This window comes from Rhynchophorus ferrugineus, unplaced genomic scaffold, assembly GCF_030347505.1.
Source record: "Rhynchophorus ferrugineus isolate W39M unplaced genomic scaffold, kcgeb_rfMv2 rfM11, whole genome shotgun sequence".
NCBI classification, from domain to species: Eukaryota; Metazoa; Arthropoda; class Insecta; order Coleoptera; family Curculionidae; genus Rhynchophorus; species Rhynchophorus ferrugineus.
Genome location: NW_027472590.1, coordinates 22,029,189 through 22,054,743, shown reverse-complemented (window position 1 = coordinate 22,054,743; position 25,555 = coordinate 22,029,189). Strand labels below are relative to the sequence as shown.

General features: G+C 32.9%; 2 protein-coding genes across 9 annotated transcripts in view; both read left to right on the top strand.

Annotated features, from left to right (window-relative positions):
• The window catches only part of Plc21C (Phospholipase C at 21C), a 316,467-nt gene that overhangs the window by 91,937 nt on the left and 198,975 nt on the right, over positions 1–25,555 (top strand). For all 8 annotated transcript variants that reach the window (XM_076417178.1, XM_076417181.1, XM_076417180.1 and 5 more), the window contains exon 2: positions 16,433–16,579. In XM_076417178.1, the coding sequence (XP_076273293.1) occupies positions 16,433–16,579 (147 nt within the window). The remainder of the gene's footprint in view (positions 1–16,432; positions 16,580–25,555) is intronic.
• LOC143204589 (uncharacterized) overlaps positions 1–25,555 on the top strand; it is a 347,147-nt gene that overhangs the window by 157,899 nt on the left and 163,693 nt on the right. The gene's annotated exons all lie outside the window — the stretch shown is intronic.

Genomic DNA, 25,555 nt, shown 5'->3' with positions numbered 1-25,555 from the left:
TTTATTTATATTTGATTTTAGAAATCAAATATTACGATTACGTAATTCATTTAGTTATGTTTCTTCGCTTTCTTTGTCAACCTGCAGTTAATTAAACAAAATGCCTATTACAAAATCAAATAAAATTATTTACGTTAATTATTAAGGTTATTTATTTTAATTTTTATTTAGTAATGGAAAATACATCATGTGGTAGAAGTGCTTCTACAAAATAATTGTTGGTGTCATTCGGAATAAGCCAACTGTTACAATAATATTGTGTATCCCTTTGGTCAATGTCCTCTTACATTTTTTCTGGGCAATAGAAGAATTACATCACTATAGTAATTCTGAAATGTCTGGACGAAAAATTGAACTTGGTTATCCTTACAAGTCTCTTCTGAAGTCACATTTATATTATTAAGAATGTTTTGTGGAATTTCCTGCTTCATTACATTAACTATTGAAGTAGAATTATAGAGGTTTTATCATTAACTATGTTGATTCATTGACGGCCATGTGGAGTTTGCCACCACCAAGAAAAGTGTTTAAAATGATATTTGAGTAGGTTAAAAGCCTGAACAGGATCCAAGCATCGAGCTTATTTTGGTATCCAGTCTTGCGTAAATAAGTCAAAGCTATTTTATGGCCGATGTCTAGTTCTTTAGCGATGTTGCGAGGTGAAATATCCAACCAAGACACTATACAATTTTTAATGACCTTTAGTTGTATTTTGTTCATTTTTAAAATGACTTAACCTTTTGACTTGTCGGAATGTTCATTTGTGATGTGTGTATTGACTTTTTTTGTTCGAACACTCACTTCTATTTCGTGGAAAAGATCACTGATTGATTTTAAACTTAATGACTTGATTTCGGAGGTTACTACAGTCCAAAAGCTACATGTATTTTATTGATTATTTTGTACGTTTGTTGAATTATATAAGTCGGTTAATGTTATCAAATTTTTAAAAATAACTATATGTATTTAATTATGTTTAATATATGACTCAAACAATTCCCAGATAACATTTTACTAGAACATTTGTACAATAACAAAATTTAAGAAATAAACTGTTGTAATTTCTCAGCGCACGAACATCATGCATCTAACAAAATATCAGTTTATTGTAGTTCACGTTATTTAAAGCGGTACGTTTTACTACAGATAAAACCATTTTACAATTATTAACACAGTAACCAAACCATTATGATATAAATTGTCGTTCCGGTTTATAATAAACACGTGAATGGTATTTTAATGGTCGTTAACATTTAATTTGAACGTTTCATTGTTGTTTCTAATTGGTTCTTGATAAGATTATGAAACGGAAATTTTGTAGACAAAGTAGAAAAGTATTTTGAAAACAAAAATTGGTGGAATAATACAAAGGTTCAAATAAGAGTTTTAATTATAACGTCTAGTCGTTATCTTGATATACGTAAGACCATAAATACAATTCTGCTATCCCTGGGGCACTGGTATAATCTTCGTTCCTGTGTTTTCTTGTCAAATCATTTTGATATCACTGTATTTTTCCTTAATTTATTCTGTTACTACCTGAGTACATCTTTCTTCAAAAAATTAAATTTAATCACTGTATTCTCGCTAATATATTTACCATATCTGCAAAACAGTTCGCATTCAATCTCTCATCGTACTCATCGTACGTATTCACGTCAATAACTAAGCTGTTAATTTCCAATCGAATACTAGTTTTCAATTCCATCATTTGTCAATTTCTTCTTCTGTGTATGATGGAGTTCATTAAAACCAAAGGGTTGTAACCAATCTCTTCATATATCCAGATAGTTCTTGCTTGTATATTTTTTCATGTATATATATATATATATATATATATATATATATATATATATATATATAATACATATATATATATATATATATATATATATATATATATATATATATATATATATATATATATATATAGTCAAAAAACTAGCGACTGAAAATGGTATAATTACTTTTATATTTAAATGTTACCCCACAAGTGTTTTATGGTATTTTAATATGTTAATTGCTATTTTCAAATGATATATATATATACTATAATAAATATAGACAATACAATATAACTTAAACAAAAACTAAAGATATCAATAACCGTAAATACTAAATAAAAATTAAACATATATACCTAATCATAAAAAAAAACAAATTCATGGCATACTTAAAAGTAATCGCACAATAACTACTAGAGTTTTTTTTAATAAAGTATATGCTTTATTTATTATTGAACGGAAATACTCTTTAACAAAAATCGAGAGAGTAATCGAAATATTACCTATTATTGCCATAAAAACAGTCAAAAGTATTTTATAAATTATTCATAAAGTATTCTATCTATTTATCATTCACAATTTTAACCTTTTTACCCTATTACATTAACAATCTTTAAGAAATACAGTTCGAAAATGCTGTCATATTTATATAAAATATATTGTTATTTACAAGAAAACTACCAAGAAAACTATATATTACATGTACACATAAATTGGGTACATTTTTGTCAAGGTCATAGAACCAAAAATAGTAACTAAAGGTACACGACTGAAACAGTCGATAGTAAATAGTAACAAAATCAATCGGACCGAAAATAGCGACTGCAAACAATCGACTGAAACAGTTAATGGTATAAAGTAATAAAATCAGTCGAATCACGAGTATTGTTGTTTACAATCATATTACAAACAAAGCATAAAACCGTATATTTACATATAAATCTATTGTCTAAGCATAATTCCATTATATAAACATTACTTTCAATGTCACTGCTAGGACATTGAAAACCAGAACGCGAAAATCTAGTCAGTAATTACTTAAAACGATGTTTGATTCGAAATAAGTCACTAAATCACGACTGAAAATAGTAACAATTAAAATGGAATCAACTTGTGACTATTGAGACTAGTCGTCGTCGATAGTAGAAAGTCGTTAATTACAAAACAATGGCTAATCGTTAAACGTTAAGAACTTATTTTTATACAATTTAACTATACACTATTTATTTAAATTTCTCTTAAGTTTTCACAATCTTGCCCAATGGATTGCAAGCATTTGATTTGTGTTATACAATGACATGTGTTTTTTATTTGAAACGATGGTCCATTCTGACGGCGTTTGTGGGGTTTCTGTTAACGACAGCGGGTGGCTGCATTGATAAGACCATTATAAATTGCGGTATTAATTATTAGATCGTACGCTATTACACACGTTATATATTAGTTCGATTACCGTTTCAATATTAAACAAATTTTTAGAAGGTAGAAGCTCGTTTTGTGGGAATAAATAGTGATGCGGCCTTTGTTTCGAAGTACGTATTCAGTTTACTTTAGGGAAACTCAAACTAAATTAGTCTATAACACCAAAACTATTATTTTATGTAGATACATTTCAAAATTATCGAATTAGCCTTTAGATTGCGTTATTTAACATGTGCTTACGTTGATACTGCAGCAATGTTCGTCTGGTCGGTCGGAATGTGTGGCTGTCGATGCGATTGTTTGTCCTAATAGGTCATTACTATTTTGTGGAAGGAATGCGCACGAGAACTGAAAACACTAGTTGAAGAAATACTTGTTAGTATAGTAGTAAATAATTAAAGGATGACTATGTTATATTCGATTTGCTGATAGTACGTCTTCGTTCGATACCATATATGGAACTAAGAAATGACTTCCACAGCAATATCTATTATCCGAAGATAATTTTATTGCTTTATTTATGCCCTATAAACTAATATATCTGGCAGTTTTATTCAGTTTTAGCCCAAGTTGTTTACTTTTTGTTAGCATATGTTCATTCCAATTTAAGTGTCAATCCACATGCCTTCCTAGATATTTAAAATTATCTGATTGCGATTATCTTCTACATAAATATTACACATCATTTACAGTTCATTCACAGTGATCGACATGTGAGTAAATTTGTCTCATTCGCGCTGATACACCATGTTTTATTGCCTTATTTATTGCTCCATGTTTGTTTTGTCAAATTAATGCTCTGGAATAATGTTTCTTTCTTACTTATAGGGCGATAGGATGAAACGTTTTCCTATTGCAGTGGAGATAGTTACAATACTTATAAATGTTATTAACTTGAAGCACTTTTCTGATAAGTTTTGTAAGATTCTTGCAGTTATTAGATCAAATCTGGAAGATCTTTTAGCATTCGCTGAATGTCTCTCTTTCGTGAAATTTTCGCGAATTATTATAAATATGCTCCGATGTGTTCTACTATCTGGGTGTTTTATGCGGTATTTTTTTTTATCAGGCTTGCTTGCTAACGACTCCAATTTATTGATATTGCTTGCAGATTCTTTAGATTTTTTAAAATCTGTATTACTCTTAGTAATTCCACCATCTGCCCAGAGGGCAATAAGCATTTATAAGTATTATGTGAAGTATTTATAAGTATTATGACTTCATTAAGTGATCTCCCATAAAATATTATTTATATGTTACTATTATATACTATATTTATATACTGTTTATATATTATATCCAATAATCAGATCGGATTGAGTTAGACGTTTTAGTCTACGGACTTCTACTGTTACTTCGCATATTTTCGAAATATGACGGAGACGGCGAGCGAGGGAAATGATTAAATAGTGATGGCAAAATCTCTAAGAGTTCAAAGGATTGTGAAATAAATAAAATTTGGACAAAAAATTTAAAAACTATTAAATGGAAACAATGAAATGAAATTTAAGGTTCATTGTTCTAGCACTAAAATAAAATTTAATGAGGAACAAATGTTTTAATGAATATAATGTTGAAAGAATAAAAGTAAAATCGAATTAAAAATATTTAAAAAAAATCGCCACGTAAAATACACCATGTTGCACGTACCCTCCATTCACGAGTCCAAACCCAATTCTGCGATAGATCACGTCGGGGTCACCACTTTAGGGTAAATTAGATGGCTCGGTGAATGGAGGTAAAACGAAATGAAACAGTGATTACATTATGTTACCGTTATTTATTGAAGTTGTATAAAAAAGTTGAAATTACAAAATAGATAAAACAGTCGATGGTGGCACGTCTAAACCAAACGATGGTTGGTAACTGAATGATTGAAAATACCCTTCAATAACATCCCAGATAAACGTCTCGGGGTTGCCCGCCCGTGTTCAACATCTGGGATTATATTTCTGGGTATTTTGTAGACCGTTATTCCACTATGTAAAATTCGACATGCCTTAAAGTCGCTACAATACTCCCCTGCCAGAATTTTACATACAATTATTTTAAGCAAATAAAAATAACAAAATGTATGAAAAAAAATCCAATACAAAATACTGATATACCAAACAAATGCGCTGCATGAAAAGGGCTTTGAAACATATTATAAATCGAAACGATTCTGTTTGGTACGGTGGCGATCTGGTACGGCTGTTGATATCTTCCGGTCCTACAGATACAGTTGCTTCATCGTCGCTTTGGCACTTGAATGTGGTCCATCGATGACGTTGAAAACAAGCTATTTTTCGGACAAGGCTCCCGTAATCGGCGCTGTGGGACGATCGATTGTTCGACGACGTGGTAGCTTATTTTCTTCGACGACGAGACGTTGGCAATTCTGGTACCTCGGCGAAGACATGACGAGTCTACGGTGACTGCAATCGGTACCTAGCTTTTGGAGCTGCTGTGTGACTAATCCGTAGTCACATACGTTACAGTAATTCAGGAAAGACAAATAACGACGATATCCGACCGAAGCTGCCCAAAGCCTTTCAAATCAAAATGTCTGCCATTATGAGGGAGACGGCGAGCGAAGGAAGACATTATGATTTAAACATAGCACCGAAAGAAATGTTTAGCCGAGATGCTGATGATTAAACAGTGATATAAAAATCTCTAAGAGTCCAAAAGATTGTGAAAGCAATAAAATTTGGACAAAAAATGTAAAAAAAATTAATTGGAAATAATGAAATGAAATTTAAGGTTCATTGTTCCAGCACTAAAATGAAATTTAATGAGGAACAAATATTTGAATAAATGTAATGTTGAAGGAATAACTTGAAAATGGAGGAAAATGTTGAAACAAAAAAATATAACGGCCACTTAAAATACACCATGTTGCACGTACCCTCCATTCACGAGTCCAACCCCAATTCTGCGATAGATCACGTCGGGATCACCAATTTAGGGTATGTAGTATGGCTCGGTGAATGGAGGTAAAACGAACCAAAACAGTGATTACATTCTGTGATCGTTATTTATTGGCTATATAAAAAATGTGAAAAATACAAAATAGATAAAACGGATGGCAGCGTTGTTACCTGGTGACGAGGCTTGGGCAGTCGATGGTGCTACGTCTAAACCAACGATAGTAGAGTACTGAATGAATGGAAATACCCTTCAATAACTTCCCAGATAAACGTCTCGGGGTTGCCAGCTCTTCGTTATCGGGTTCTAGTTGGCGCTGTTGGCACCCCGCCCGTGTTCAACATCTGGGATTATATTTCTGGGTATTTTGTAGACCGTTATTCCGTTTTAAATAATGTGAGTGTAAGTGAAAATAACTAAAGTACTAATACGGGGAACTTATATTTACGAGAGTTAACAATTCGGGCTAAGATAATCCACAACCAAACGTACACAAATAAATGTATCGATACGCGTATCTTGGGAAGGAACTATTTCACGTGATTTATTCGTTGTTTACGCTTTACCAAAACATTTAAATGCCTTTATCACTTTATTTATTAACTTGTTCGTTAAATGAAAATAATCATGTTCGATTTTCGGGTGTGTATTTAAGTCTCTTTAAATTGGTAGCCAGAGTTTAATTATAAAATAATGATGGATTTTTTAATGTAATTTATTCTATTGTTGCATATATGCAAATAAGAAAATGTGGTGATAATTCATATTATTGGGTAAAACCTTGGCTGAACATTTTTTAACATCATAATTTCAGATTAGTCTTCATCCAGTACTCGAAATTGGACTCTAATTTACTCAAGTTGTTTATGTTTCATGTATAAAACTCCATATGATATAATCAAAATTAACACAATAGAGGTTAAGGCGGTTTTAGCCTATAAATGTGAAAAATGTTTTGTTTCATATGTTGAAAGCTTAACATTTTAGGCTAATTTGAAATTTCAATTATTTTTGGAGATATAGATAACTGTTTTAGTGAAGCGGATCCATATTGGGCTTGGTAAAAGTTTGTGGCGTTTTTTCTTTGCTAAGAATCAATTGGTTTTCTTATGCTGTGAAAATCACTTTATTTATATATAATACTCTCGATTGTCATCAATAATATCATCCAAAGGAATAATAAAGATGGATATGGTTGGACATACCTGTCGAATGAACGAAAGTTAAACTAACTCTTCACTGACACTTGACTGTGGCGCGATCGACCTTTTGGATGGAAGACGCAGCGAATAGCTCCGAAGAAACATGGATTATAGAAAACGATCTGAAAAATAGCAGACTAATATTTTTCGAGTCCAGAATATCTACGGCAGTGTAATGAAAAGTAGACACTCTCTCAAAATTACACAATTTGCACTTTACTACGAGACTTTAACACACTACGCATTTTTCTTTATTGTTATGGATAAAAATAAATTTATAGCTTTTAAATTATACGATTTCAAACAATTATTCAAGTTATTCATGTAGATATTACAATTATATCTATAAGTTCCGTTAAAGATCGTGTTGCCCAAACTACGCGACAAAACTATAGCACGGACGTACTGTGCATTTGTCCAGAAAACGATTAATACGTTATTTTGGTTCTGGGAATGCTATACATATTTGAAAATATAATGAGTTTAAAATATCACTTTATATTTTCATAATGTCATGCAGTAAAAAACGTGAAATTAGTATTAGCAATTGTTAAGCGATTTTTTCTTCTCTATTATGAAACGAAAAACTGGCAAAGTTAAAATACCTTATTTACACTAAACTTATTAATTACAATTATACACGTTTGATTTTTATGCAAATAAGAAAATGTGGTGATAATTCATGTTGTTGGGTAAAACCTTGCCTGAAAATTTTTTAACATCATAATTTCAGATTAGTATACGTCCAGTAGTCGAAATTGGACTCTAATTTACGCAAGGTGTTTATGTTTCATGTATAAAACTCTCCATATGATATAGTCAAAATTAACACAATACAGGTTAAGGCGGTTTTAGTCTAGAAATGTGAAAAATGTTTTTTTTTTCATATGTTCAAAGCTTAACATTTTAGGCTAATTTGAAATTTCAATTATTTTTGGAGATATAGATAACTGTTTTTTCTGAAACTTCTATTTTTGAGACATTTGGTACGATATCTCAAAACCTAAAGGAAAAAACTGTCAATAACGTTATCAGCATTTAGGATAGATTAATATAGCTCGGTTAGTGGAGGTAAGATGAAATGAAACAGTTGTAGGAATGTTCGTCGGGTCGGTCGATCGGTCGAAATGTGTGGCTGCCGCTACGATTATTTGTCAGAACACTCACTACTATTTTTGGAAGGAATTTGCACGGGAACTAAAAACACTGGTTGAATCAAAGTTGTTTATTCTAACTTACGATTGATACATGTGGTCGACGGGAGAATTGACAGGATATTAGGTTAAGGTGAAGGAAGTACGGTAGCGCTGTGGAAGTGGTACTGTTACAGGGGGACGGTGATAAGAAAAGAGAGCGAGACGTCGTCGTGATGGCCTTTTATACTCCAGAACTGCATGGTACCAATCCACCGACGTTGCCAACCTTTGTAGTTGTTGATGGTGAATTGGTGGTGGCCTAAAGGGTCGTGGCGGTCGCCACACAGTGGTTACCGGGTCTGACCCTTATTTACTGATGTAATATAAAAAAGTGGAAGATACAACTAGATTAAATGAAGCGCCGCTGGATTTACCTCTTGACGAGGCAGTCGATGGTAGCACGTCTATTCAGACACTGATTGATCGACAATACCCTTCCATAATCTCCCAGATAAACGTCTTGGGGTTGCCAGATATTCGTTATCGTGTACTTGTTGGCGCTGCTGGCACCCCGCCCATGTTCAACATCTGGGATTATATTTCTGCGCATATTGTAGACCGTAATTCCACGATGTAAAATTCGACATGCCTCAAGGTCGCTAGAAAGGAATATAACCAAAGACATGAACAGAAGATCCATCAGTACTTCAATGTTCTCCAGCTCCTAGATAATGATAGCTTAGTCTGCAGATTTAAGAAAATATAACCATTTGATCTGGTTCAGTGAAGTTATTAGTAAAACTCACTCATTATGGGTAAACTCAACGAATAAATTGCGTAAATATAAAATCGTCGAAGTATTATGTAAAATTTACAATGATTGTAGTTAATAACTATACTCAACAAAACAGTGAACGAACGTCATCTAAATTGATGACGTCAAAATGTTGCAATGTTAAGCATCAACCTTAAGTTTTAGTTCATTTTGGCTTACATTACAGTACATCTAATGCATATATTAATTACATTAATTATACAGTGATGAGTATTGTGTATCACGTAATCATAACGTTTAAAGTATTACGTATTGCAATTTGTAAATTCGTTTTACGATCATAAAATAATTTCCATCTCATTTTATCCTAGTTAAAAAGAGATACAATGCTATCTGATAAGCTCGAACATGTAATCGAATCAGCCTACAAAAATCGTCTGGTTGTCAAACTTCTGCAATATTCTTCAGAATATTAATATGCCTAGCGTGTTTTAGCTACAGTTAATATTAATATAGGCACAGTCACTAAAACATGAAAAACAATAATCTTAGATTCACCGAAAAGAAGATCAGCTCCATCAGAGATCAAATGTATGAAATATATAAAAACAATGATGAGTTTTATCAATATAAACATAATTTAATACAATTATTTCAGAGTGAACTGTTAGTCTGAAAAGTATCAATAGAAAACTTCGAGATATGCAGCTCTTTGAAGAATATAGAACATCAATTCATACATTGTTGGGTAATATAAGATTTAAATGGTTTAAAGATAATCTACGAAGAGGTCTAATGGAACTTCCACACATTACTTAAAAAAGGATAAAATGTTTAAAAAACATATAATAAAATCAAGGAAGACTTATTATTTGGTACAATTTGTGTATTTTGATAAGACAAGTATAGTTCAGAGCGAGGCATTGGGGCTCTATTTTCCACAGCACCTATGAAAGGGAGCATATTTACCTTTTACGTTTAGTTCTTGTTTCTTTCGGTCCGGTGTTTCCGTGTAAAACCATTTTGATAACACTGTATTTCTTATTTTTCTGTTTGTTTTGTTACTATCTGAATACCTCTTTCTCGATAAAATTCGATTTAATTACTGTATTCTCCCTAATGCTTTTGCCTTATCTGCAAAAGAGTTGGTACTCTTTCTCTCCTCGTACATTTTAACCAAATGTTCATGTATATTATGCACAATTACACACACATTTATACATATAAATCTTTCACACTATAGAATACGATAATACCAGTTATCCTACATGAATTTTATAGACACCTTTAGTTATTTCCGCTCCCATCACCTGTTTGGGTAATTGTCAGCATTAAATTATAATCCCACATCCAGAAAGTTTCACTCAACCACTATCACTTGCGATCAATTTCTTCTTCAGTGTGTCTGATCAGTCAGCCAACCCGAAGGTGTTATTATTGACAATGCTTCTTTCCATATATCGAGACAGTCCTTACTTGTATATTCTTCTCGACCTACATGTTATTGTAATAATTCTGTATAACACCCTATATCAATTCGATTGGATTGTATGTGTAGTGATAGGGAGAAAGATATAATACCCCGTGGCCATATTGTTCAACTATCCTTAATTGCAACCCATTCCTTAATTGCGGCCTTTGTCGATATACTTGTTGGGATCTTCTCTACCAGTTTACTATGATACGGTGCATTGTCCATAAAAATAACTTATGATTCTTCCAAGTTCTTTAAGGACTGATTTTAAAACCACCTCCATGGTAATCACCCTTGGACATAGAGGTAAACACTAATTTTCTAGCAACACTTTCTTTTAAAGTGCTAGGAACCGTTCCTGTTTCCAGCATGAAGAACAATATTCTCCAATGAATTATTTATCCAACATTTACTTATTTCCATCAACTTTTGTTATCTTTACACTATTTTTATTATATTGTTGAAGCTCCAATGCCTCGTTCTGAAATATACTTGTCTTGTCAAAATACACAAATTGTACCAAATATTAAGTCTTCCTTGATTTTATTATATGTTTTTTAAACATTTTATCCTTTTTTAAGTAATGTGTGGAAGCTCCATTAGATCTCTTCGTAGATTATCTTTAAACCATTCAAATCTTATATTACCCAACAGTGTATGAATGGATGTTCTAAATTCTTCAAAAAGCTGCATATCTTTAAGTTTCTGCTGATACTTTTCAGACTAAACTAATATCTCATATATTTGATCTCTGATGGAGCTGATCTTCTTTTAACTAGGATAAAATGAGATGGAAATTATTTTATGATCTTAAAACGAATTTACAAATTGCAATACGTAATACTTTAAACGTCTTGATTACGTAAGTTCACTGTTATTTTAAACAGACTGTAGCTGTAATATGTGTACCGTGTGCTTTTTAAATTAAGAAAAAACACTTATTTCTAGAGGAAACCTCTCCAATGTCGCCGTAAACATACGGAGACATACCGTTGTATTGTGAAAATCAAATACGATAAATTACGCTCTGACCGAAGATAAATATATTTATTGATTTAGGAACGCTGACTTTTGCTTTTGTTAATAGGAATTTAAGAAGATTTATTAGGGCGCGGAGACGTGTGGAGATTTTTCTGCAAAATTTAACCCCGATCGGATGATGGCGGCGGTTATTTCTTCGATTTTTCCATTAATTTTTCCATTACGCTTTCAATATATATCGAAACGGTCGACTTATTATCGGGAACATTCTCGACGTTTAGAGTAATTTCGATTCAATTAGTTTCCTAAAAAGGGCGGGATTTTTTTTTCGGTCGAGGCATCCTCGTCATCTTCCATAATTTGGCACAGCTTGCTAATGTACCTCTATTAGTCTACGATAAATCTCTCTCCGTGGGAGCCGAAGAAATTAAGTAGTTTATACAGCCGCTTCACCGTAGCGGATCCATATTGAGCCTGGTAAAAGTTTGTGGCGTTTTTTCTTTGCTAAAAATCAAATGGTTTTCTTATGCCGTGAAAATCAGTTTATTTATATATAATACTCTCGATTGTCATCAATAATATCATCCAAAGGAATAATAAAGATGGATATGGTTGGACATACCTGTCGAATGTACGAAAGTTAAACTAATTCTTCACTGACAGTTGACTGTGGCGTGATCGACCTTTTGGATGGAAGACGCAGCGAATAGCTCCGAAGAAACATGGATTATAGAAAACGATCTGAAAAATAGTAGACTAATATTTTTCGAGTACAGAATATCTGCGGCAGTGTATTGAAAAGTAGACACTCTCTCAAAATTACACAATTTACACTTTACTACAAGACTTTAACACACTACGCATTTTTCTTTATTGTTATGGATAAAAATAAATTTATAGCTTTTAAATTATACGATTTGAAACAATTATTCAAGTTATTCATGTAGATATTACAATTAATTCTATAAGTTCCGTTAAAGATCGTGTTGCCTGAACTACGCGACAAAACTATAGCACGCACTTACTGTACATTTGTCCAGAAAACGATTAATATGTTATTTTGGTTCTGGGAATGTTCAGTTTATATTTCCATAAAGTCATGCAGTAAAAAACGTGAAATTAGTATTATCAATTGTTAAGCGATTTTTTCTTCTCGACTTCTTTAACTGGTTAAGTTAAAATACCTTATTTACACTAAATTTATTAATTACAATTATAGAAGGTATACATGTTTAATAACAACAACCTTGACAGTGTCAAAATGACACCAACTGTGCTCTCTTTTGACCGTGTATTCAAATTTTCCGTGGTAACGAGACTGCCTATGTTGACGGTGTGTGTGTTCTGCAAGGGCTGTGAAACTGTCCTTGTTCTTAAAGACTGGTGGCGAAAGAGAGATTACAATTTTTTTACATCCAAAATGATCACTATAACCAAATGGTATTTTGCTAATGTTGCTTCGGATTCAGGATAATTGAATTTTGCGAGCGACAGAGACCCTAGGGTTTGACTGCGATTGCCGTATATAGTTTAAGAGAGAACGTCACACTGAGGATGTTCGTGAAGCTTTTCACGAATAAGATGCTTGATTCTAGATAGGTGTTCACGTTCCTCACAAACTATGGGGCATAGAGCAATGTACCGACTTGTTTGGATTGGAACACTTGGAATATTGCAAGTTGTTGTTGAGACAGACGATTTATTGGGAGCCGGAGATATTTGAGACAGACTATGCTCTTTAGAAGATGATCTGACGGAAAGTGTTCCTCTTCAAAAAGGGGATTGCGTCAGTAATGAGGGTTAACATATGTTGCGGATGGTCAAGTGAGGGGGTGAATTTAATTTGCTATAGAGAATAGACAATTAAACGCTAACAGTTATCTCTGAAATAATTGTATTAAATTATGCTTAAATTGAAAAATACTACTTACTTTTTTATATCTCATAAATTTAGTCTGGAATATAACTATCATCTATGTAATATGTAAACGTTTTATTTTTGGTAAATATTGTTTTTCTTTTCTTGGGAGGTTTTAGTCCCAATTTCCATACTCATATTCATTGCAGCTGCAACTCAGTCAATATATTTTCAATAAAAATCCAGCAACTTAATATATAATAATCAATACAATAACTGTTCATATAGAGATAAAACCTAATATCAATTCATCAGTTTGGGTTTATTATCAAGCATTCAACAATTGACCACGTCCCAGAATAACAGATGTTATTGAAAAAGCCTACGAAAGTAAAAAAGTATGCTCAGCCATATTCTTAGATGTAGCACAAGCCTTCGATAAGGTTTGGCGTGAAGCCATGAAGGCACACCGAGGTACTAAAATCGTACATTAGAGCCAGAATATTTAGAGTTAAACAAGAATAAGCTTACTCTACAATAAGATAATCTAAAACAGGTGTACCACAAGTGTACTGGGGCCAATGCTTTTTCTGCTCTACACTTGTGATATATTACAAACGGAGGACGTTACGATGGCTACATTTGCGCTGATGATACTGCGATTATAGCTGTCTCAGATAATAGTGAAGAACACGAAAATTACAAAAGACAAGAGACAATATAACAGGTCAATTGAAAAGTCCCCGGCCCGACACATAGATGGTGCTACTAGAATTATATCCATATGCTTTTTAGTTAGATAGCATTTTGAGTGAAGCAACTTTTGTTATTGTGAAAGGAATTTCCCGTGTTGATAAAATATTGCTTTTTGAAGGAAAATTTCAGTCCGACGTCCAATCGACAGTTATCCAAGTGGACTGCACACGATGAACCCTTTCCAAAGCGTGGAAAAACGCAACAGTCGGCTGGTAGGGTTATGGCATCTGTATATTGGGATGCACTTGGAATAATTTTCATTGACTACCTTGATAAAGGAAGGACCATGAACAGCGACTATTACATAGCGTTATTGGACCGTTTGAAGGACGAAATCGCCGAAAAACAGCCGAATTTGAAGAAAAAGAAAGTGCTGCTTCACCAAGACAATGTAACCCAAGATGTGACAAAAACAGTGTATCACAAGTGAGTGAGAACGATGGCAAGAATCCATGAATTGTACTTCGAATCGCTTTCTCAACCACCGTATTATCCAGATCTGGTCCCTAGCGGCCATTTCCTGTTCTCACATCTCAAAAATATACTGGCTGGGAAAATTTTTTCGTCTAATGAAGAAACTGAACTGGCCTATTTTGAAGCAAAGGACAAATCGTACTACAAAAATGGTATCGAAAAGTTGGAGTGTCGCTATAATCAGTGTATCACCCTTGAAGGGAATTATGTTGAATACAAAAACTAATTCGGCCAAAAAAAGTGTTTTGGTAGTTGTTGGTGTTGGTAGGCCGGGGGCTTTTCAATTGACCTGTTAAATAGTAGGACACAAGCTTTGAAAATAAAAATTAACGAAAGTAAATCTATGCATATGCAGTTCACCTATAATCGGACCGTACAAGCTCCAATAACATTAAATAATACTATAATATAATTGCATATAGCAAGAACGCTAAATATCTCGAAATGAGCATATAAAGAAGAAAAGAAAAGAACTGGAATTGAAATGTAGGAAAATGTATTGGGTGATTGGGAGAAAATCACAATTATCAGTACATAATAAATTGCTATTATATAAGCAAATACTGAAACCTATATGGACATACGGAGTTCAATTATGGGGGTGTTCTGCAAAGAGTAACACAAACAAAATACAAATTTTTGAGAACAAGTATTGTGAGGGCATCCAAATACTACAAGACTGGGTACCTACATCGAGACCTTCAGATACCCACAGTCAACCAAGAGGAAAGACTCCATTCTCATGAGAATATTGTATGACGTATTGCAACTTTTGTATACCACCAGAGGAGGACACAGTCTCAAAAGAGTCAAACCATCTGATCTTGTGTAGTGTTGTGTTGTGAGGTGCATATAATAAAAAATACAGCAGTACATGTATAAACACTATTTGACCAGAGACTGAGGTAGGGCCGATGGGTTAGTTATATACCTAGATTTATATTATAATAAAGAGTTATAAATAAAGTTATTATAAAGACAAATTGTAGTTTAGTCGGAAACGACTAGTAACAATGTAATAATTAAATAATAAAGGCAAAATTACAATAACTAAACGCTTTTTACTGGTAAGAATGGGCCCTGTTACCCCATTTTTGTTCCAAGTTATTGATAAGAAACGTTGTCTGTTTGTAACTGACAATTTATTGGCATGAGGGTAATGATAAATATTAATAATATGCGTTTATAACACTAATGTTTTGGAGAATTTTGCAGACATTTGTCAAATACACGTATTTTATAGGTTGATTCGATGACATGTTCGGACGCATCAAACAGCATTGTATCTCATTTTAACTGGAATAAAATGACAAGTAAAATATTGTCTGATATTAAAAGGAATTTACAAAGTGCAATAGGCAATATATTTTACATCATGATGTCGTGCGTTCACTGCCATTTTGGATGGACTATATATATTTTGTGTACTCCAACTGTGTAAAGTTTTATCTGCAACAATATCAGAATATATTACATCACAATGACAGTAATATAATGACAATAATATTGATATATGCAAATTTAACATACCCTACTAATTAGCCCATGAGTTACATATTATTTTCTCCGCCGTTATGTGAAAAAAGATTAATTGTATATAATATTATTATTATTGCTTTTATATTGCATTATTTATCGTAATTTATATATTTTATTATAGGACACCGTTGTTGGCATACCGGTTACGTTAAGGGTGGATCCTCATGGCTTCTATTTGTACTGGGTGGACCAAAATCTCGAGATGGATCTGCTGGACATCGCACATATTCGGGACACACGCACAGGTCGATATGCCAAAATTCCGAAGGTAAGTACCGAATATATTTATATATTTATATTGCTTTTTTAATATTGTCTCTTATGACTCCTGTATAATTTATTTGGTAAAGTATTTATGATATAGAACATGGTGTTAGCATTGATAATTGAATTAATTTGATTAACTAATAGAACAAATAATGGTAAGGAAAGTCAAAACAATAACAAATTTTTGATTTCATATAAAGCTCGGGTAAAGCTAATTTCTAATATTTTTTATAATAGATGGCTTTAAAGTAATAGTGCATAGAAGATTCCAGATAAGGGTAGCTTTATTCGGTTACTCAGTTAATAGTTATTGCACCCTGAAAATGGAGATTGCAGAAAGTAATTTTCGTTATATTTCGATTTTCAATTTTTGAAAATGGAAAACGCAGCACAAAGCCATTGACAATTAGGCGATGTTTAACGAAATCGAGTCATTCTTGATACGAATGATTACACAAGCTTACAAATTCGCGTCAACTTTTGAACCTGAGTAGATGGACAAACTTGAAAAGTGAATGTAGAATGTTAAAGACATCTCAGTCAATACATTATTATATTCACAAAACAATAATGTATGTACCAAAACTCTTATCTAAAAATGCATTGTATTTTCCTTGACGTTAAATCATTAGCGTGTCGTTGATAGTTTTATATTTTGGTTATTTGATCCAGGTCTACTTTTGATAGCAAATTTAATTATTTCAAAATATCACGCTACACTGTTCTATATCTCAGCTAAATGCTGTCTAATTATTCTCTGAATTTCACATTCTTCGACTTTTACTCTCAACAAATTCTAGCTACATCTTAACTATAAAACGGAATTTAAATCATTACTAAAATATATTATGTTTAAAATAAATGTCTAATCATTACCAGTTACTACAGTTTTTGCTACTATTCTTGATCGACAAACCTTTTTAATGACTTGACTACTTCCAACACAACAAGAATCATTTTCTTCTCTGTTTTTGTTATAATTAAATTTTGGCATATGTTGATACCTATTCCAGGTCGTTGAAAATGATGTGTTATAAATTTGGCAGCTAAAATTCCCACTATAAATAAAATAGATGCTGCATGGATTTTATAACTTACATAAAAATTTAACCTTACATCTTGTTGTAACCTTGTTCTTTCATATTTTAAATCAATGTATGTTAGGCCTCCAAGAATAACACAACAATTTAATTATTATTAGTATAGAATTATTGATGTAACACCAAATCTAAATATTCTAGATTTAATTGTTCTTTTGATCTCGACCGTACCCCGATCGACTCGAAAAGGATGGACCGCCGTTAGAAAAGGAAGACAATATAGTTTCATATAGGTTATTCTTTTCTATGATTTATTTTATACAGCAGAGTGCGCATACGCCTAATCCGGAGATGTTGGGGAATAATGTATCCTTTCAAAGTGTTGTTCATACATTTCTCGATAACCACAAATTACAGTATCACAATGAACGTAGTCGACATTTTGTACCACACGATTGGAGCTTGAATGTTTCTCCAAATACATTTTCTGTATTCGCATCTTCATTTTTTTCGCAAAACTTGAACGATACAAGCGTCTGCACCAAGATGTAGCCAAAATCTAAAGACGATTGCACTTGTTTTGAGGCAAATGCATGATGAGCGATTACAGTTGGACCCTAACGCGTGAAACAGATCCAGAGAAGTAAAAGACTCAGTTCAACCTCTGTTCATTTCAGATTTATACTATCTAATTTAATAAATGGGCCTAAATAAAATAAATGGTTAAATATAGTGAAATAAGGAACGTTTTCAGTTGGTACTTTTTGCAATAGTTCACTTCACTGTTGAATGGTGAACACAATGTCTATTCCATATCCGAATTGCGTATGAGTAATTTTGGAAAAATTGAAGATCTATTATCTGGTAATGGTAATAGCGCTCTCTAAAGATTTTATTAATATATTTCTGAGTTAACTCTATTTTCTGAATAAGGGATCTAGTAGTAGGACCAATTGTAGCAATTTTAGTTATAAGTTAACCCCTGTATTTGAAGGGCCAACCTCATTGACAAACTAACAGGTTAATTGAAAAGTCTCCGGCCTGACACATAGATGGCGCTAATAGAATTAAATATATTTTATATATTATATAAAATATATATATTTTTTAGTTAGCCCTAAGCCTCAAAAGATGATTGACAGCTGGGGGATCATTAGTTTGTCAATTATAGCATTTTGAGTGAAGCAACTTTTGGTATTGTGAAAAAAACGGATAAAAAGGAATTTCGCGTGTTGATAAAATATTGACTTTTGAAGGGAAAAATTACAATTGAAGCAAAAACTTGGCTTGATTCCGAGTTTTCGGACAGTGCCCCAGGAAAATTAACCATTAAGGATTGGTATGCTAAGTTTAGACGTAGTGAAATGAGCACCGAAGACGGTGAACGCACTGGACACCCAAAAGAGGTTGTTGCCGACGAAAACATTTAAAAAATCCACAAAATGGTTTTGAATGACCCTAAATTGAAATTGAATGAAGTAGCAGACACTCTAAAGATATCAACTGAACGTGTACATCGTATGATTCACGAATATTTGAGTATGATAAAGCTTTGTGCAAAGTGGGTTCCGCATGAGCTCACATTTGACAAAAACAACGACGAGTTGATGATTTGGAGCAGTGTTTGAAGAAGATTAAGCGTAATAAACCCGAGTTTTTGCATCGATATATGACAATGGATGAAACATGGCTCCATCATTTCACTCCAAAGTCCAATCGACAGTCATCCGAGTGGACTGTACACGATGAACCTGCTCCAAAGCGTGGGAAAACTCAACAGTCGGCTGGAAAGGTTATGGCGTCTGTATTTTGGGATGCGCATTGAATAATTTTCATTTGCTACCTTGAAAAAAGAAGGATCATCAATAGCGACTATTTCATAGCGTTATTGGGCCATTTGAAGGACGTAATCCCCGAAAAACGGCCGCATTTGAAGAAAATAAAAGTGCTGATTCGTCAAGACAATCCACCATGTCACAAGTCAGTTAAAACGATGGCAAAAATCCATGAATTGGGCTTCGAATTGCTTCCTCATTCACCGTATTCTCCAGATCTGGCCCCCAGCGACTATTTCCTGTTCGAAAAGTTGGAGGGTCGCTATAATCAGTGCATCACCCTTGAGGGGAATTATGTTGAATAAAAAAAGCTAATTTTGCCAAAAAAATTTGTTTTACTATGGTAGGCCGGGGACTTTTCAATTGATCTGTTATTGTCATTTCCCCCGATTTGTTGTCACAATAATCTGTTTCCCAATCATAGTAGAATGTTGCTTGTTCCTGGATCACAGGAATACTCACAGAATTCGTTGAGTTTCTTTGTGTCGTGCTCGCAATTGTTGTGTATGAACTCATCGCATCTTAAACCTGCTCGCTTAATCACTCTCGAAGTATGCCTTACCGTCACAACAATCACTACGAGACTCTATTCCTGATTAATATTTACTCGATCGCTCGATTAATATTTACTTGATATATATATATATATATATATATATATATATATATATATATATATATATATATATATATGTCATTCTTTTTCACTTGTGTTATGGAATTGATGTACCTAAAAAGGAATGTCTGAAGAATACTTGCATTTGTAAGAAACATATCGCGGTGAAGTATTAAACGGTCAGTGCTGCAGAATCCTCTTCAATTTTCAATGCATTATGTGTTATAATTGCGATTCTCAAGTATTTGATAACCAACAAAAATGTCGATCCTTTGTGACGGTGAAACTATAGATGCCAGTGATAGTTACACTTTATATGGGAAAACAAAATTGTTGTTTCTACTGTTTTCTTTGGATTTAATCCATATTTTCTCATCATATAAACCTTCTCTGGACTTCCACAAATAATTTAAAATTAAAATTAGCCAGCCATTCTCGAGTTTTATCAAGATTAACGAACAGCAATTCATTTTTAACGGATATTTTCAAATTACACTACTTGATTATATTGTACAATTTTCTACATGCACTGAATATAAGTTAATTGAAAAAAAATAACCATTAGAATCACTTAATTATGTTACGAAAATGTCTTCGCTTCGGCTTCTCGTGCTCGTGCTAGAAAAATAAATTAATTATTCCCCGTTCGTTCTGATTTGAATAAGGACGACGCTGCGATAACGTATCGACAACTAAACGAATCACTCTCGAAATATATGTCGAAATTTAATTTTAAGTTATGTGGAAAAGCTCCTCTGCAGTGACATTCGTTCGTTATTTAGGCCACGTCAATGATACCGCGTTATTTGTTACTGTTCACGGTCGAGGTTTTGTTTTCTTCTTGAATATTCGTTTGTATCGGTAATGTCGATATATTATATATTTCCAGTTATAATAACGTCAAGAGATCACCAATTATGTCATGATTATTGAAAATACAACGATCATGCAATTGTCAACAAAATTTTAAATTTGTATTAATGATAACACAAGTACACATAGTTAGGATGTGAGCAACCAAAAGCTGTTTCGAAGGAAAATTGGGGACGAATTCAAATCACCGTTGTTTAAAATTGTTTCTTGTTCTAGTTTTCGAAATAGTCATTAAATTCATAATTATTCATAATATTAAATGAACAGAGATTGAACTGAATCTTTTGTACTGGATTTTGTCACGCATTAGGGTCCCATAGTAATCTCTCATCATGCGTTCGTCTCAAAATCCTCGCTATCTACTTTGATTTTTGCTATATCTTGATGTAGTTACTCGAGTGGCCCAAGTTTTGTGGAAAAAAATCAATGTGAATGCAGAAAATGTATTTTAATTGTGTTTCAGATTGTGTCAGATCAACAATCTAGCTCTTAATGGATACGACTAGGCTACATCCTTCACATATAATAATGATCCATTGCATGGCTGACCCACAGACAGTAACATTTTGTGAATCCAGGTTGCATCCCTATCAAAAGTCCAATAACGTGTGGTGAATATGTAAATCATCAATTAAGATTTGATTATATTGATATAAATCATTGTATTTGAACTTGCTCAAAATTGTATGCATTGTGTTATAGAATTAATAGGTCAATTGAAAAGTCCCCGGCCTACCATAGTAAGACATTTTTTTTGGCAATTTTTTTTTATTCAACATAATTCCCTCCAACTTTTCGATACCATTTTTATAGTACGATTGAATTGTGGTTTACCTAAAATTGCTACAATACCTGCTCAATGTGGTTGTATAGACAGCATGTGTTAATTTTGTACCTCGCCATCTATAAAATAGCACCAGAAATAGAAAACAAATAATCAATTTCATGGTACTCTTGGCCGTGAACATTCATTTATTCATTCGTCATTCTGAACGACTTTTATTGTTCAAAATGTCATTGGCGAATTTTACACACAAACAATTTCGATTGAAATGTGGCTCCAGCCTGACGGTCCTGGGTGTTTTTAATGGTTCTGGTAGTATATTTAATAATGGAAGTGAAACTTTTCTATATATGCAGCAAAGATGGCCAATACAGCTTTATACTTAAACTAATGACAATTTTTGCATTTTTTCCATATTGCCGATGAGTTAACAGGTTAATTGAAAAGTACCCGGCCTGACACATAGGTCGCGATACTACAATTAAATCTGTATGTTTTTAGTTAGCCCTAACCCTCAAAAGATGCGTGTATAAATTTGGCAACTGTCGGATCATTAGTTTGTGAATTATAGCATTTTGAGTGAAGCTTTTTGTTATTGTGAAAAAAATGGATAAAAGCGAATTTCGCGTGTTGATAAAATTGCTTTTTGAAGGAAAAAAATACTGTTGAAGCAAGAACTTGGTTTGATGCCGAGTTTACGGAGACTGCCCCAGGAAAATCAATCATAAAGGATTGGTATGCTAAGTTTAGACGTGATGAAATGAGCACCGAAGACAGTGATTCAAAATGATTTTGAATGACCGGAAATTGAAATTTAATGAAATAGCAGACACTCTAAAGATATAAAGTGAACGTGTACACGATATCATTTACGAATATTTGGGTACGAGAAAGTTCTGTGTAAAGTGGGTACCACGCGAGATTACTTATGCTTATTTATATATGTATTTTGGGAAGCGCATGGAATAATTTTCATTGACTACCTTGAAAAAGGAAGGACCATCAACAGAGACTATTGCATACCGTTATTGGACCGTTTGAATGATGAAATCGCCGAAAAAGAGTCGCCGTATTTAAAAAAAAAAGAAAGTGCTGCTTCACCAGGACAATTCATCATGTCACAAGTCAGTCAAAACGATGGCAAAATCCATGAATTGGGCTTCGAATTGCTTCCTCACCCACCGTATTCTCCAGATCTGGCCCCCAGCGTCCAATGAAGAGGTGATCGTCGAAACTGAGGCCTATTTTGAATAAAAGGACAAATCGTACTACAAAAATAATATCGAAAAGTTGGAGGGTCGCCATAATCAGTGTATAATCAGTGTATCACCCTTGAAGGGAATTATGTTGAATAAAAAATCTAATTTTGGCAAAAAAAAATTATTTTACTATGGTAGACCGGGGACTTTTCAATTGACCTGTTATAGGCAGCATGTGTTAATTTTGCTCCTCAACATCTATAAAATGAAAATAGACTCATAAAAGATTTGAATACTCATAAAAGATTTGAATCAGCACCAGAAATTTAAAACAAATAATTAATTTCATGGTACTCTTGGCAGTGAACATTCATTCATTGATTCGTCAATCTGGACGACTTTTATTGTTCAAAATGTTATTGGTGAACTTTACACACAAACAATTTCGATTGAAATGTGACCCCAGCCTGAGGGTCCTGAGTGTTTTCGAATAAATGGAAGTGAAACTTTTCCTGATGCGCAGCAAAGACCGGCCAATTCACCTTTGTACTTAATTTAATCACAATGTTTGCATGAAATGCAATTCAGTTTTCCCATATTGCCGATGAGTTATAAGCTATTTCGGCGTCATATTCGAAAGTGTCAAGTTTAGCTTGATAGGAAGTAGATATATCGATATTTTAATAAATTATACAGTAATAAAGTTATAGATTAATATCTCATACAGGTTCAGTCATACATCAAAGCTCTTTCGAGGGTACAAATTAAATGGATTAACAATCACGCGTACAAACAGTCAAGAAGGTAAATATAATCCTGCTTTATTTTCACTTATAATCAGCGAGCGTTTGAAGAACGATAAAACAATTCTCTCACCTTTATCATACACATCCATAAAAATATACAAACCGTAAATAACCGCAATCATAATAAAACGTTTGGAAAATAAATGGAAAAATAAAATATTGTTCGGAGTTTCTAATAATAGTACTGGAGATAATTTACATTACAAAGCGAAATTAGTTAATTGTTATTGGTAATAAATCTGTAATTTGATGCGGTTTGAAGGGGTCTTAAATTAATTTTTAAATTTATTGATGTTTCAATCAAATTAATGAAAATATAACCGTATTTTATTGGTCTTGAAACAATAATCAATCATATACAGTAGAGTACTGTGAAAAAATATGGACCATTACTTCCATAAAGCTTTGATGACGTCTTTTAATAACATTTTTTAAAATTCACTGTATTCGACAATCTGATTGTAGCCCAATGAGTGATTGTAATAGTTAATGGGATTTACGTTATATGACATGTAAAAGATCGTTTCTGTAAGTGATTTCTTGAACTAAGTTATAAACTAAAGCTTAATATAATGACTATACTATGTTATTCTAAAAATGTGTAGTATATGTGTTTTTTTTTACTCTATTTACTCTATTTCTTTTAATATATGTTTCTCCGTCAAGTATGGACCGGTTTTCAAAATTCTTTTTTTATTCGAAAAAATACATTTCTGAGATGGCCCCACAGGTACCAAATCAGGATATAATTGGAGAGATGGGGCCCTCACCGAGGGAAACCCTCACATTTCAAAAACACGTGCAAACATACTTTCACATATTTTTTATCTGAAATAATCAGATATGTGTATAATGATATTGCTGAGCTGATGTGACCGAAAATTGGAAGTCGTTCTGTGAAAAAGCCATTCAGTTTGCTTTTTAAGCACTAACCATAGCATACGAGACTTCATAGAAATATTGTTAACAGCTACTTCTATGCTGTAATGATTAGAGCGTTCAGCTCCCAAACGGGGGTCGCGTGTTCGATTCCCCGTAGGGGACAATAACTCTTTGATGTTCTAGTTTAGTGAGAATATCACTTAGAATATGTCAAATCACCTAGGCTTGGTAGCGGACCCCAGGGCCTAAAACGTTCCTTATTTTCAATCATTGTTTCTTTATTCCTGGTTTTGTCTCATACGGGCTACACCTTTACTTGGCCTAGCCATTGTGATACTAAATAAAACAACTGCGTAATTTTTTGAGTAAATATCTAATACTAGAAAGAGAATAATAAAATATTTTTAAGAATAAAATTGTACCGACTTCAAAAAATAAAAAAGGAACTCACTAAATAATCAAACAAAAAAAGCGTTTTAAAATAAAATATGTACATAATCGTTATAATAACTAAATAAAAATAAACAAGAACCTTATTTAACCTATCTACTACACGTATTTTATATTCTACTATTATACACAATATAGCTTAATATCTACCTAAACCTATTCATCTATTTATAATATTATTTTAGCTACTACGAACTGATCAGTTTGAAGTCAGAACAGAAGAAATCTAATTTGTTGCTCGTACCAACTTCAAATTGATCAGTATTTATTATTTTTTACCTTTTAGTGATTTCCTTATTTATTTTTTGACATCGGTTTCTTTAAAAATATTTTTAATTAACTATAACTGTAGCACTTTCAAGAAAGTTAATAAGTACGAGTAATAAGTCTAAAAAGTACCCAATGATACTACACTCACCAATTGGGATCTGTGGGAATAGTTTTATTGAAATAAAGCCCTCTATTTGCTAAGACAAATCAGAATTGTATGTA